The following is a 15,640-nucleotide window of genomic DNA, read 5'->3' as shown; positions in this document are numbered from 1 at the left end:
AAAGATGGACTTTGGCAAAGGGGAGTATTTTTTTAAAGGGAAAACAAGATTGAGTTCAGTTCAGTTTGCACTGAGTTAGTGCTTACTTGGATCAGATATTGCATTAAATAGTTACTATAACACTAAGACATGGGCCCTGTGCTTGAGCTTGTGGTCCAGTAGAGGGAGGCAGCCTGCTTAACACACTGCTCGAAGCACAACATAGCTCTACACAGCGGGCTTTTGAAGCAGACAGAGTACAATACAGCCAAGATTGTCTGAGGCCAAGGAAGGCTTTCTTGAGAAAACAGGAGTCCAGAAGGGTAAGCAAGATTTAGCCAAGAAGGGGCAAGAAAGGCTGGGAAGGAAACGTTGCTCACAAGAAACCATTAAAAAGATGGATTAAAAAGTTTTACCCCAAAGAGTCTACAATATATAGTTTGGAATATGTGAATGTTTTTTGTGGCTTCTGAGGAAAAAAGACAAATGGAAGCATACTTCAGTTTAGTATATGAAAATTCATTTATTTAGTGAAACCTTATGGTAAAGTACCCCAACATAATGTAAATTCGGTAAATTGGCTGTCTCATAGTATGTTCACATCATTTTATTAATACACAATTAACATCATTCTACCTTCTTATACAGGTGGTTTTGAGTCCCACTCACACTAAAATCGTGCCATAATGCTCTATCAACTAGAGCTGTCCAAATGAGGCGAGACCGCACTGGGAAGGGGGGAACTTTGTCACAGCACGTGGAAGAAAATTTGTTGGGAATGCTGTGGAAGAGATGATTAAATTTAGGTTGGAGATGCCCTCCAGGGTGCTTTCTACCTCTAATATCTTGCAGCCTTCAAAAAAACTCTATTTGATAGTTTCATGAGTAACAGCAGTGACAATGAGCACATTCATATATAGGGGTTTTATTTATACTACATAAAGCTTGTTTCTTATTGAATGCAACACTATTCAAAGGTACTTTCTTTTACACATGGTTATAAATACTCTTCAATCAAAGCAAAGCTTCAAACTGAAAACTGTTTCCAGTCCAACCTAATAGTCTAAGCCTAGAGGTCTGGCTCCTTCCCTTTACCAATTATTCACTATAATCAAGGGACATTGTATACCCTGCTGCTGAAAACTGAAAAGGGTGCTGAGAACATATATGAAAGCTTCAAACTTTTCAGCAGCAGGTAATGCAGATGAAATCAAAGTCACAACAAGTTTGCCATTCACTGTAGATGGAAAACGAGCCACCTGGGCGCTAGGGTCTTCTAGAAGTGAGATCAGCTCAGAGCAAGGATGTTAGTCTGCTGACGGTAGTGGGAATGCTTGTGCTGGGTGATGAGAGGGACACTGCAGCTGAGGCTGCAGCAAGAAATTCATACAAACGGAAATATAAAGCCAAAGGAAAATTCATGGCAATGTTTGTTTTACTGAATCCATGTTTTTACTGCTATGGAATGTGCATCTACAAATATAGTTTGTATGATACAGTTCACTTTTACAAAAAAAAAATTTATACACATTGATGGATATGATGGGTATGAAAGACTATTAACTGAGATTATAAGTACTTAAAATTTTCTTTTCACTATATTTGTTTATTTCTGTAATGAATTACTTTTGTTATAACAGAAAGTCTTAAAACTTAGTCCCAGCTATAAAATTATAAATAGATTAAAAATTCCTATCAGCCACATTTTCTTTCCTTCTCTAATTCTTTGGAATTCAAAGTTACTAATTATCATTAATGAAACATTTTTGAGCCAAATATATATAAAACACCAGATGCATATATGCATTCCATTTTTAAATGGTGATTAAAAAACAAACAACCCTGAGATAAAGTGGCATAAAAAAAAAAAAGAAAACATTAGAACAGAAAAGCAAAACTTTACCATAATTACTATTATTGGCATTATAAAGTAAACGAACACACACTTCAATTGTGTAATAGATTTGTCATCAAGGTCTTAACAATGCAATCATGCATTTAATCTAATAAACTTTGGAAAGACAGTGTCATAAACCTGTCTTAAAACACTATGCTAGGTCATCATTAACATTTTGGATAAGGATAAAGCTGGCAAAATTCTTTACTCTTGCCACATCGTAATATTAATCTCATACATGTTACCTATCAAATTTTAGTTTAGAAGTCAGCTCACTTATCAATGTCAAATTCTATTTTATTGCACAATGTCCAGTTCGGTAATCTCTGACTACACTGTAAAACTCAACAAAAGCAAAAGTCCCTAGGACAAATGTATTTTTCTTCTTTTCAAGAAAAATAAAGTTAGGCCTAAGCTGTTGACAGAATTCTATTCAAATGTATTCTAATAAAGGAACCTATCACAACATTTTTACCTTTAAAGATATTGGTCATTTTTGTTCTATTTAATTCTTTCTGAAAAAGTTTATTAAAATTATTAAGGAAATAAAATGGGGAAGGATTGAAGAAAAAACTTACAAAAAAAAAGAATAAATAACGTTGACTAATGCCACATACTATTGATAAAAAGAATGGGAACCCATTGGTGGTTCGACAGCATTAAGTTTCATAACATCAAAAATGAAAAGTAGGCCCTATGAGTTGTCCAGGACAGTGTCTGAAGGCAGTGTAGTCATTAACACAAGGATCCCACTCTGACGTTTGTCCACATGTTCCAGTTCTTTTGCCATCAGTCACCTATCAGATTCTGCAATTGTTAGGGGACAACTAACAAAATCCCAAACCAGGCATTGCCATTAACAACAGTTTACAAATGCTTCCCCTGCAAACTTTACATTTCCTAATAATAAAAATTTGAATAGAAGATGGAATTTGAAAGGCTAACTGTATGTTTTTACTTGCAATCTTATAATTACAGTATTTTCAGGAAAAAAGTTGTCTAGTAACATAAATTGCTTCTGCATCCGTTCCACAAACAAGACAAGGGCCTAAAACATCCAAACTGTTCACAGACAGAGTCCTGTTGGGAAGTAAGCTTGTGATCTCAATACGGTCTTTCGCAGGATCAGTGCTGAGCCAGGAGCTTTTAAGAGACGGGTGAACAACAGCCTGGTTACTAATGCTATGAGACAAAAAAGTACTATTTCTTCCTCCTGGGAGAAAAAAAAAAGGGGGAAAAGTCAAGACTAATTTTATATAAGTAAACATCTAAAATTCTACTGATATTTTAAAAAGGCAGTTTAAACTCGTTTAATTCTCAGAATAACAGGCTGATACTTCCATTATTACACATCACCATTTTTGACCAAAGGCTTTTCCAGTGATATTAAATACTCAAATTTCCATGGGATAATACGGGTATCAAACTTGAAGTCTTTCAGGTAAAGCAGATTCATTTTGACCCTGTCTTTCTGTTCATTTAATGGAAAGTGTCAGAAATGTAGCAAAATGGCCGGAAGAAAAGTAGAACAAATAAGGAAAAAATACATATGCATATATAGATAATACACAGAAATCTAAGCTCTTGAGTAATAAAAAATCAAGTGATCATAATAATTTCTGGACATATTTCTAGATGAGTACTTCTAAAAATATATTTACTTCTGTATTTCTAAAAATACAATCAACTTGCTTTAGGTCTCCTTTTTTCTTACCCTTTATTTTAGGTAACTGCTCTAAAAGTAGAATTTTAGAACACTACCAGATAAACTTTTATCTCTAACAGTGCTCTGCATTTAATATAGAATTAAGTGAGGCAGAAGCAGTATATTTCAGTGTAAGCTATTATTTGTAATTTTCTTCCCTTTCAACTTTCTGTCAGATCAACTAAGGACAGATTTCATTTACTCATTATATGGTTGAGTAACTACTACCGTGTCAGGCTCTGTGCTAAGTGCAGAGAATACAAGGCGAAGTCTCTGATGTTTTGAAGATTAATGATTGGTGAGGTTTAAATCTTGTAGGCCCAGCTCAACTTCCTTCTCTAAGGAGCTTTTTTAGACAACACTAATTTGTGCTTCTCTCTTCTTGGAGCCTTCAGCATTGTATGTACCACTGATTCACTACCTTATAATACTTCTCGTATCATGATTTAACTTTACATGCCCTTTCTCCATAGCTAAGTTAAGTATTTTTTAAGAGCAGGTTACACAGTTTATATTTGTTTTACCTTTTCAGTGTCCAATCCTGTGTCTTGCAATACTAGACACAGAACACAGTAAATGGCTTTGCTTCTAGTCTAACAAAGGTTCTTCAAAATTTCAAATGTTAGACAGTAGAGATAGGGGAAGAAGGAAGTAAAACCCAACTACTTAGTTAATCCTTAGATAAAATTTTCAATTTCTCCATAAATGAAGTTAGCACAGATATGTGACATGCTCTACACATTCCATACTTCTCTAAAATTTTTCTGGAACAGTTTGAGTTTCCCTTAGTTTTTCATATTTTACTGCTGCTATATTTTTACATTACTCTTAAATACTGTGAAAATGAACACTAGAAAGACTGTGATAAATCTCCTACCTGGTCTCCCTGCCTCCACTTTTACCACCTCTCTCACTACAGTCCATTTTCCACACAGCAGCCAGTGATTCTTAGGACACCTAAGTCAGGTCATGCCACTCACTTGCTCACGATTCTCCAATGGCTTTCTGTCACTTAGAATGAAACCTAAGATGCTTATCATAGTCTACAAAGTCCCGTTCCTCAGCGACCTCTCCTTATCCCCTACCTCTTCCCACCCCGTTCACGGAACTGCAGCCACACTGGCCTCCTCGCTGCTCTCTGCCTCTCAGGTCCTTAGTATTTGCTTTTCCTCTGCCTGAATGCTTTCCTGTGACTCATCCTTTTATTTCTCTCAGGTCTCTGCTCCTTATACTAAGAGTAGCCTCTCCCCACTACTACTTTATCCTGCTGCTGTGCTTCGTTCTTCTCCATAGTTAGCTATTGTTTGGCCCAGTTCTTTTCCTTTTTGCTCTGTCCCCTTTCCCACTTCTCCGTGCTCTGCCATGTATTGCAGGGACAAACTCCATTTTCAAATTCCATCTGCCTTCCAGGCAGGCCCTGTCAATGGGGGTACCACTGCGGGTGACCGGAAGGTAGATGAGGGGAGAAGCTCCAGGCTTCTGGCAACAACAATGGCAGTGATTCCAGCCCTGGCCGAAGCGGCACTGTTTCTGCTGATCCAGAACCAACCTTGAAAGCACTTCTAACACTGCAGCAGCAGAGGTATTAACACGTTTTTGTTTTTTAATTTCTGGGCATTACTCTTTCTTCTTATTTGCTCTTCTAGCATCCTTCTTCCTTTTTGTTCTAGTCCTATGAACACATGTGAAACCAATTCCTTCTAAACCTAAAGTAGTTTGTTTTTTGATTGGACCATTACTGCCGCATTATCTATTTATTTACTGTCTACAAGAATATTGGCTTTCTGTGAGTAGAGAGACTTTTTGTTCCGCTTATTGTGGTCAGCTCCAACACCTAGAGGAGTGCCTAGCACATGGTAGCCATTTGATAAACCTTGAAATGAACAAATGAACTTTGGAATAACAGACAAACTCAAAAACAGGAAGCTTGGAAAATGCCCCAAACAAAATAAAACAAAATACCCCTTGATTGTAAGTCTATTGTTTCTGGCTGACCTTTACTTACCTGCCTTTAATCAGGACACAGGGCCTTTTAGTCTGAGAAAACAGTACCTCAATACCTAAAAGATAAACTTTTGTCTCGCCACACGCCGTTGGTAATGTAATATAAAAGAGCTGTCTATGCCTGTCCTATGGCGTGAGGACAGTGCACTTACAAAACGAGACCCCCCCGCTGTCCGAAGTTAGCCAGCTGATAGCATTGCTTGTTACCAGCAGTACAGCAGTAAGTAGCTGACAGGTGTCAAGTCCTATGATACTAGAATTTACCGAGGCAGGAGAATGGCAATATGTTGCCATTCTTTAATGTTAAAATTCTGAGAATTTCTAATTTGGCATTTAAAAGGATGATAAAATTACACTCAAGAATCTTCATTAAAACTTTTTACCTTGGTAAAAGAGCGATGACTTTTCAGGTACATCTGTGGAGGCATCCCAGTGCCAGAGGGATCCGTCTTCAGAGCAAGTAAACAGATGGTCGGGGTTGGACGGGTGAAAGTGGACTTCCCACACTGAAAGAGGAACCAAGGAGCTTATCCTGTGCAGATCAGCTGAACAAATATTAAAACCCTGTCCCTGGGCATCATTTTCCACTAACCTCTACCACACACCTTCAAACCCTAAGTCTGTGATAAAAAAACAAAGGCTTCAGGATTTAAAAGAAAGATATGTCTCCAAATGGCTATATCATGCAGTTAGGACAGAGAAGTAAATCTACTTGTGTACTGGGCCAGCAAAAGAATGAAAATAATGCTAATTATTTTACCTATTACATTTTTTATTTAGAAGTATGACAGTGGAATAATTCTGAACAGATGTTTTAAAAATTGGTTTACGTTCTCTTACTTTTAATTCCTATGTCATTAATGTATGCAGGTTATATTGTTGGAAAGACTGACAGAAAAGGCCATAAAAGTAATATACAAATGAATTTCTGAGAGGCAGAATCCAATTTTGGCTCATGCCAGGACTCTGGATAATTCTGGTCTATATCACGGAATTAGCAACTAGCTCCTGGCAAACCCAAACCTGGAAATGCTCCAAGAATCTGGATCCAGTTTCAGACAAAGGGATGTTAAGAAGTCAACTTGAGATTGAGGACCCCTCAAACTCTAAACTTTAAGGGGACTTAATGTGCCAATAGACATCTGGGAGCCAATGACTGACCAGGAAGTTCTCTGCAGTCTTAGGAAGTTCTCTGCAGCATACAGATAAAACCAGTAGTCTGTAAACAAGGGTTCTATGATTCTGAATTAGGTGACCTTAAAGAGGCAGTATAGAAAGTGCCTGGGATGAAGCATAAAAAGTGCAAGGCACATGTTTGAAAGCTAGCAATTTTCATTTGGACAGTTACACAATAAAACACCATGTCACGAAACATAAAAAGGTCACCTTTCTTAGTAGAAGAATGTGTCCTGGGTGAGTCCCTGTAAAAAGTATATTCATACTGTTTCATTAAAACAAAGTACAACAAAATAGCATGTAGAGGTTACCAGAGGGGGAGGTGGGAGAGGTAGAAGAGGGTAAAGGGGGTCAAATATATGGTGACAGAAGGAAATTAGACTCTGGGTGGTAAAGACACAATGTAACACACAGATGATATAGTATAGAATTGTACACTTGAAACTTATATAATCTTATTAATGAATGTCACCTCCCAAAAATTAAAAACAAAACAACCCAGACCATATAGCCATAACCAAACTGCCCAAATCTAGAATCTTAAGTATTTATTTTCAAACGAGAAAACAAACCTCTATAAAACATCTTATTTCATCTCTAGCCAAGAGTCAGGAAGAATTCAAAGTAATACATTACAATCTACTAAATTTGTGTGTGTATTGCTTAACAATACAGTCAAGTCAAAAAGAGGCTGGTAAGAAGAGATCTGAAAGTTTGTAATTCTACTAACACTGGGTTCACCAACATCAGACTCTATGAGTGCATCCCCTATTCCTTTTTATTCTTTTATTTTCCTGGGCATAACTATCAATGGAAGAGGCAAAAATTTTTCTTTTTATTTGCTTTATCTTACATATAATCTTAAAAGTTTTTTTTTTTACCTTTCCAAGGTAATAATGTGAAACTTAAATTGAGACGTTGCAGTACTGATATAATGTTTGCTCTTTTGTACTTTAATTCAAACATTAATACAAACTTTTGTTAAGTCATAATTTAAAACTATAACAATACTCTGGCATGATATCAAACACAGTGATGATATAATGAAAAACTTGTGTCCAGCTCAAAAATCCCCACCAATATTGGAAGACAAACAAAAACAAGACTAGAATTTCTATGGTTCTTGTTAAAGGGAAATAAAAGATTAAAAAAGGGAAAAAGTATTGTACACTCAGATTAGCAAATATTAAAAATAATAGCCTGTATTGGCATGGGAAATGGGCATTCTCACACACTGAGCATGGCAATACAAACTGGTATTATTTTTATGTCGAGCAATTTGACAACATGTATGAGGTTTAAAATTAAGCAAACCTTTTTGGCTCATCAATTCTACTTCTAAAAATTATCTTAAGAAAATAAATACATAAAGCTGAACATATAAGGCTAATCACTGCGGTTTTAGCTATAATTATGAAATGTATTAAAGAACTTAAATGTTGAATAGAAAAGGATGAGTTAATTATTATAAATTCATACAAAAGCTGATGTAAGATGATCTATATGTATTGTTATTGAAAACTGCTTGCAATATATCATACAACTCACTCAACGAAAACACGTATCTCTATAACACTTACTTTCAGCTTCATGAGCCTTCAGCAGAGACACAGGCATAGTACCATGTCTAACATCCCAAATACTCAACATTCCGTCCTGGCCACCGGTAGCTACAACATGCTGCTGGTTGGGATGTCTATCAACGCAGTGGAGTGGCACTCGGTCACCAGTCCTTTTATGGGAGATACAGTGACATCAAACATGTTGTAAAGTAAAAATTATCTTTTCATAGTTCATGAAATATGTTTCATTCCAGTAATTAAGTAACTTTGTAGCCGGAGCTACTGGCTGAACATAAATCACGTAAAAAAAAAAAACTGACTACAGTAATATACTTCTAATATTAGAATCTGCGCGCGGGGGGGGGTGGGGGGGTGGGTTAGGGTCAAAGTTATTCATTCTCTCTTCAATTTGGAGGCATAGGGAGCAAGATGATCTGATGGTAAGATATGCAAAACACACTTCCATTTCTTGGCTTTTAAAAAACATTACATATTAACTAAACAGCATATTTTTACTCCTACCTTACTTAGTGTTTAGTTTATGTAACACTTTTTTCAGTTTGAAACATATTCTATTTTCTTGTCAGAGAATAGGTGGCACATACAGAAAGGGGATTTCTGTTCAGAAAAAAAGATCTTGGATTGTATTTTATCCCCATCCCATCTGGAGTGTATATACCTACTATTAATAGAATCATTTGATGAACAACAATAATATAAACTTCAAAGAGCAAAAGTTCTGACTCAAGGGAGCAAATATTTACTAAATGTAGCTTGGTAGTATCAAATCCATCAAATTATAGTTGCTTTATCAAATTTATTCAAGATTGCATTCTCTTAAAATACAATTAAAATATATTTAAAGTCAACTGCTATAAACAATCGAACAAATTAATTTTGCATTACACTATGGAAATTACAAATCAAAACTTACAGTGATAATATCTGAGACGGCTCATTTCCTTGTTGTCTGAAATCCCATATTTTTAACTGCCCAATTGAATTTACTGTAAGAATCTCAGGAGTTCGAAGGAACGTTACAGCATGGAGTGTACTGCTATCTGCATTGTCTACAAATTAAGAAAATAGCTGTGTTAATGGGTCCCCCTTTTCCATAAAAATCTTAAATCAATTCTTTTTATTTTTAAAGATTTTATTGGGGAAGGGGAACAGGACTTTATTGGGGAACAGTGTGTATTTCCAGGGCTTTTTCCAAGTCAAGTTGTTGTCCTTTCAATTGTAGTTGTGGAAGGCACAGCTCAGCTCCAGGTCCAATTGCCGTTGTTAGTTGCAGGGGGCACCATCCCTTGTGGGAATCGAAACCAGCAACCTTGTGCTTGAGGACACGCTCTAACCAACTGACCATCCTGGAGCTCAGCAGCAGCTCAGCTCAAGGTGCCATGTTCAATCTTAGTTGTAGTGGGTGGAGCCCACCATCCCTTGCGGGAGTTGAGGAGTCAAACTGGCAACCTTGCGGTTGAAAGCCCACTGGCCCATGTGGGAATTGAACCGGCAGCCTTCGGAGTTAGGAGCACAGAGCTCCAACTGCCTAAGCCACCGGGCCGACCTCCTTAAATAAATTCTTTTTTAATTGAAATATTATAAGTGAAATTTTAAATATGTCAGTTTAATTTTTATAAAAAACGTACAGTAATGTGTATGTTAAAATTAACTCTCCTTTGATAGAAAAATGATACCACTCACAAGACACCTGAACTGTTTTCCATAGAAGGCTGAATTTTCACTTATGTATTTCCCTATTTCCACTTAAGATTGTTATTCTGCATTTCTGAGACAGCTGATTAAGCTCTTCTGTAACCAGTTTAATTCTGACTAGTGCTTAACCCAGAACCTCCATCCTATTGGGCCAAACCCCAGTACTTCCTCCAGAGCTCATTCTGATCCTGTATTATTCTGCTGACTCATATCAAATTGATTCATCTTTATCTTCCGCAACTCTCTCCTCCATTGAAGTCCTTCCCGATTGCTATAATGGTCCTTTTCTTCTTCCAACAGGTTTCAGCTTGTATCACATAACTTAGCATGTACTTACAGACTTTTGTTTTGTGACATTTCTCCAAACTGCCACCAGGCAATGGTGTTACACAAGTGGTGTTCCTCAGAACTTATAATAAACAACACAAAAAATGGATTCATGGACTCAATCCATGCAGGTTCTGCTTCAGGTCTAGACTGTTAAAAATCTTCTCAGGGAAGTCTTTGTGAAGCATAGTTGAGAACTACTATACTAGAATAATCCTTCTAAAGCACAACAGGGAGTATATCACCCGCTTACTCAAAAACTCAACGGTTCTTTGGTTGCCCACCTACCAGGTCTTATATTAATTTTTGCTCCAAAAGACGCCTTAGAGCTGATTGTCCGGCTAGGTCTTGTTTTCGGGGAAACACGGTAACAAAATGTAACCTCTATAGCTGTGCATTAGATTCTTCCCAACCTGGCCCCAATTTACCTGTCTTGCGTCATCTCTCACCTCTCCTGTATAAATAAAGTCAGATCCAACTATATGTTTTGTCATTCTCTGAATGGCCTTCTGCTTTTTCCATATTATCTCTTGTCTGGGGTGCTGTATTTTAGTTATTTATGGTCTAGAACCTAGATGAATTGCCACCTGCCCCTCAATTCTTTATCCAATCACCCACTCCAGCCAAATAAAAAGTTTCTCTTTCCTCTGTAGTTACTCAGTCATATATGCCTTATCACCACAGTGTCTTGATAAAGGGATCCTGCTTTGCATATTTCTATATGCCTCAAACACTTTACATTGTATCCACTTAAGCATGCGGTAGGTGATCAATTCCTAGGTGATGCTAGAAAAAAAATATAATGAATTTTCTTACCTATAGTTCTCACAGCTTCCTTGTGATCAACTCTGAAGAGATTGATTCGACCATCTTCTCCGACGGTGACAATGTCTGGATTGCTGCACACAACCCCCGTGCACGGCGCACTGCTACAGGAAGGACTGCCCGGACCAGTGTGGTGGTGAGCTGCTGTCCACTGCTGGCTGACGGACAGTGTCTAGGTGTCAGAAATGACGATATGATTAATCAAAGCAAAGCTCTAAAAACATAGCACTTTTCCCCAACTAAAGAGTATTTTAAAATTCTGTCTCACACCTTTCTAGCAAAAGGACAACTCTCTCCTTTTTCCTTTGTATTTCCAAGTATTAATACCTAAAAACTTCCATCAAAGCTCTGTATACACTGGATTAGAGTCAAAAGAACATTGTTCAATAATAGGCCAATCTTATTTCCAACTAGGCAAACGGTTTTTAGGTATCAGGTAGTTGTGTGTTCAAAAGCAACTTTAAATTCTTAAGGAAATTAGCCTACATCTAAGAAATAAATCTCTATAATGCTTTCTAAAGGATTCCATTAATACTTTAGAATACATTAAGACGTGGTTCTTATATTTTCTAGACATGCCTATTAGCAACGTGACCTCTGTTAATTCCAAAGTCTAAATAAGTACTCTCTTCCAGCAACTTAAAACTATTACAAGTGGGACTACCTATTTTAAAGGAATGCCCTCACCACTGTTCTCTGAAGGTCAGTACTCTTAGGCTTCAGCACATAGGAAAGGCACTGAAAAAATGTCAAGTCTTCACACAGAGTATCCTCTCTTCTAATTAAAACCCAGGTTCTATCCACAGAAGCAAAGTAGCTGTTCCTGTTTTCTCTCATGATACCTTAACTAAAAGATGCTCTTTCTTCAAAAACCAAAATGGGAACTTAAAACAGAATTACAGGAAAATTCCTTGCCAGAATACCAGACTGTTAGGTCTAGACTAACAGAATTTAAGAGCTAACCAAATTCAATACAAGCACACAAACACAGTTCTAAAATTAGTCTACTAGAAGATGGGTAATATAACGATGTTTTTCCCCGCCAAATTTTGAGACTATATAATTTTATTTGTGTCATTATTAATACAGTCTTTTTAAAGCCCTCCTAAAAATAATTAAAATACAAATTAAGTTTTCAAACAAAATTTCTTTACCTGGTTATTCGGGCGATAAAGGAAAACTGCTACACATCCTGTTGATGAAGCAGCTACCATTCTTTCCTGGTCAAAAAACTAAACAGAAAATTCATGCTTGTTATAGATTCAGAAGTATCAGTAGGGTGGAAGCCCATTTGTTTAACTTAATTAGTAGTAATAATAGTTTTAAAATACAAAGAGCCTATAAATGCTAAGCAAATAAAATGTGATGACAGACCTGAAAGTAAAAACTCCAATACCAATATAAGTATTTTTGTGAAGAAAAAAAAAATTACAATTTTTTTTCCCTAAGCTCATTCCCCTAAAACTGATTTAGTTAATTTTGAACCACTATCACAAAGGTTTAGAAAAGTAAGGCTAGGCAAGTTACTATTGAAGAAAACACAGGGACTCTGAAATCACACATACCAGGATTTGAAAACTGAATTCCAGTCCCACCACTTACTATTGGCTTTGAGACTTTGGCCAAGTTAAATTGTTTAAGTCTAGGTAAACCTCTAAAAGAAGAGAACTAATCCCTACTTAGGGAGTTGTTGTGAGAATTCAAAGGGCAAAAAGCATGTAAAGTAACTTGAACAGTATTTGTCACACAGTACTTGCTCAAAAGATCTTAATCTCAGTTTTCTCATTGATAAAACAGAGATAAGAATACTTGATTCACACGCATGCAATGAGAATTATGTAAAGCTCCCCAAATACTGCTTGGCATACAGTAGATGGTCAACTAAAAAAAAAAACAAAAACACAAACACAAACAAACAAACAAACAAACAAAAAAACCCTAGGATTTAAAAACTAGGGTTAAACCCACATCCCCTTCCCCACTCCTGATTCTAACATTAAGTGGCTGTATGATGTTCAAAAATCATAACCTATAGAGAACTCAGTTTCCTGTAGACCCAGGAAAATTTAAGGTCCTTTACATCTCTAAATGTATGACTGTTTCTTTTTTTATTTTTTAAATTTATTGGGGTGACAATTGTTAGTAAAATTACATAGATTTCAGGTGTACAATTCTGTATTACATCATCTATAAATCCCATTGTGTGTTCACCAAATGACTGTTTTTTAAAAGTTAGCTTTTGGGTATTACATATCCAAAAAAGATGTTACTTACTTGTAAATCCATAACATCACCATGGTGTCTGGTACCGCACAGTAACTGATGGTCTCCTTCAAACCCTCCATCAGAGTCCAAGTTCCCAAAATCTCCAATAGACCACAGTGAAACATAATTTTCCTGTAAAGCAGCAAGTTTTACCTTGAGATGAAATATCACGTTAAACTTTCGTAAATTAACATTTGTATTGCCTACAAGCAACCTTGCTTTGAAAGCATCTCAAAATAGTGGTGACAGTGTGGTGATAGTTTAAAACACGAGATTCGAGGCTAAGGCACCCCATCGATGGCTGGGGTACAGGTCAACCGAGCTCGCGACCGGGACTCGGGGGATGGAGAAAAGTGAGAGGATGTAGAAGGCGAGAGAATTCGCGCGCAGGCGGCCGGGGGGTCTCAGGGCTTCCCCGGCGGGGAACAAAGGGGGAGGAGACAGGGGCTTCCTTGCCCGGGAACGGAGGTACCTCATTGTCCCAAGAGCCCGTAGCGAAGATCTCCGCGCTCTGCAGACTTCCCGGAGGTACCGGTCGCCAGCGGGTTTTGCTGATTTTCTGAGACACGTACTTAGCATAAAATTCCTCCATGCCGAAATTAAGCGCAGCGGGGACAGCAAAAAGCACAGCCCGCGCCTCTTAGTCCCGCCCCTACCCCGCGGAGCTCTGATTGGACTGGACCTTACGGGACGGACGGTGGCTGCGGAGAGCCAATTCTCTGCGGTCGGCAATGAGGGTACCACCAGCCCTCACGCAGAAGGAAGCTTTGACGCTGTTCCTCACCCACGCGTTTCTTAACAGAGGCAACAACGGGTGTGCCGGTCCTGGTACTGTGGGACCTGCTCCTAATCTTCAAAATCAGTTTAGGAACACTGACACAATGCATTCATCCAATAACTGTGCAATGTTAAAACAAATTTAAGAGAAACCAGCACGTAGCCGCACCTAAACATTCAGCTTTGCATTTCACTGTGCATAGATTATTCAAATCCTTAAATTCTCATGGAAGTGCACGCCATTAACACACCAACTTATTATTCTAAACCTCTCCCTCTGTCTCCCAAACAAATCCTTTGCTTCAAAGTTCTTAACGCTCACTAGCAAAGCCTGGAGTTGGAATGCTGAAGACTCCAGTTCTAGTTTTCACGACCATTGCCCAACCTTCTCCAATTGACTTATGTATTAATAATTGAGTTTGATATGTAACATCGACAGCCCAGGAATCAGTGCTGTAAGTTCTTCCAGGGCTCTTGGTTACACCTATAATAATACCCTTATAGTCTTCTCTACTTCTCGGGATCCTACCCATCTTTCAAGGACCAGTTCCTTCCTGTATCTTTTCCTGATTATTCCAGCCCGTGATCTTAAATAAACATAGCACTTTAGACCCCTAATTTTGGCCACTAATAGTACTTAAGTTTTGCCCTCTGTTGCTAGTTTTATTTCGATGCTGATCTCCCCAATTAGAATGTAAATCCTATTGCATACAAAACGTGTGACTTATTCATCTTTCTAAAAATCTCCTTTATACTGTAATCATAATGGTGTGTTGGTTGTCAGCTTTAGAGAGTTATCAGGTCTTACTGAGCATTGAGGCTTTTTTTTTTTTTTTTTAACGGACTACAATAGGGAACTGCAGAGAGATGAAATGGAAAACTTAATCCCACACTGACAGTTTTATTCCCAATATTGAAGTAAAGAACACTGTTTTGAGTGTGGTTTCATTTATGGTCACAGAAGTCCAGAAAATAGGTAACACATTTTTTGGAGTGGAAGTAGGCTGAGTATCACATTTGACGTCTGGTAAGAACTAGAATTTGAAAATTGCTGCCGGCGCATAATGTCTTGACATAACTTTTTCTTGCTTAAAATTTTATTTTATTGAATGATGATTGGATTCTGTCATGATCAGTTCTGATTAGGAGTCAGAAGTTGAATGCGACAGGCAATGCTCCCTTTCAGCTGCTCAGTCTTGCAGAAATGACAGCAATAGTCCTGGTGTCCAGTTTAACGGTACAATTAGCGAGGCTTAATTTGCTGAAAACTCACACTTGTGTTAGAGTAACACATTGGATATAGATAGAATACTATGGTATTTTTAACCAAGTGCATTGTTCTGCTGAGTAAAGCATTCCTCGCCCCCACATGCCATGTTATTCTTCTCCTCTCTAAATTTGTACTTT

General features: G+C 37.5%; 1 protein-coding gene across 1 annotated transcript; it reads right to left on the bottom strand.

Moving 5' to 3' along the window:
- Positions 1-477: 477 nt before the first annotated feature.
- On the bottom strand, positions 478-14,150 carry NUP43 (nucleoporin 43). The gene is made up of 8 exons (XM_019746916.3): positions 13,929-14,150; positions 13,466-13,588; positions 12,346-12,423; positions 11,183-11,363; positions 9,258-9,393; positions 8,342-8,493; positions 5,969-6,091; positions 478-3,089 (listed from the first exon to the last, which is right to left on the bottom strand). The coding sequence occupies exons 1-8, from the start codon at positions 14,046-14,048 to the stop codon at positions 2,860-2,862; spliced, it is 1,143 nt and encodes a 380-aa protein (XP_019602475.3). The 5' UTR covers positions 14,049-14,150; the 3' UTR covers positions 478-2,859.
- Between the last annotated feature and the right edge of the window lie 1,490 nt (positions 14,151-15,640).

Source organism: Rhinolophus sinicus, chromosome 2 (assembly GCF_057876585.1).
Source record: "Rhinolophus sinicus isolate RSI-liver-muscle chromosome 2, RSI-T2T, whole genome shotgun sequence".
Lineage (NCBI taxonomy): Eukaryota > Metazoa > Chordata > Mammalia > Chiroptera > Rhinolophidae > Rhinolophus > Rhinolophus sinicus.
Note: the sequence above shows the minus strand (reverse complement) of the source record. Positions and strands in the feature narration are given on the sequence as shown.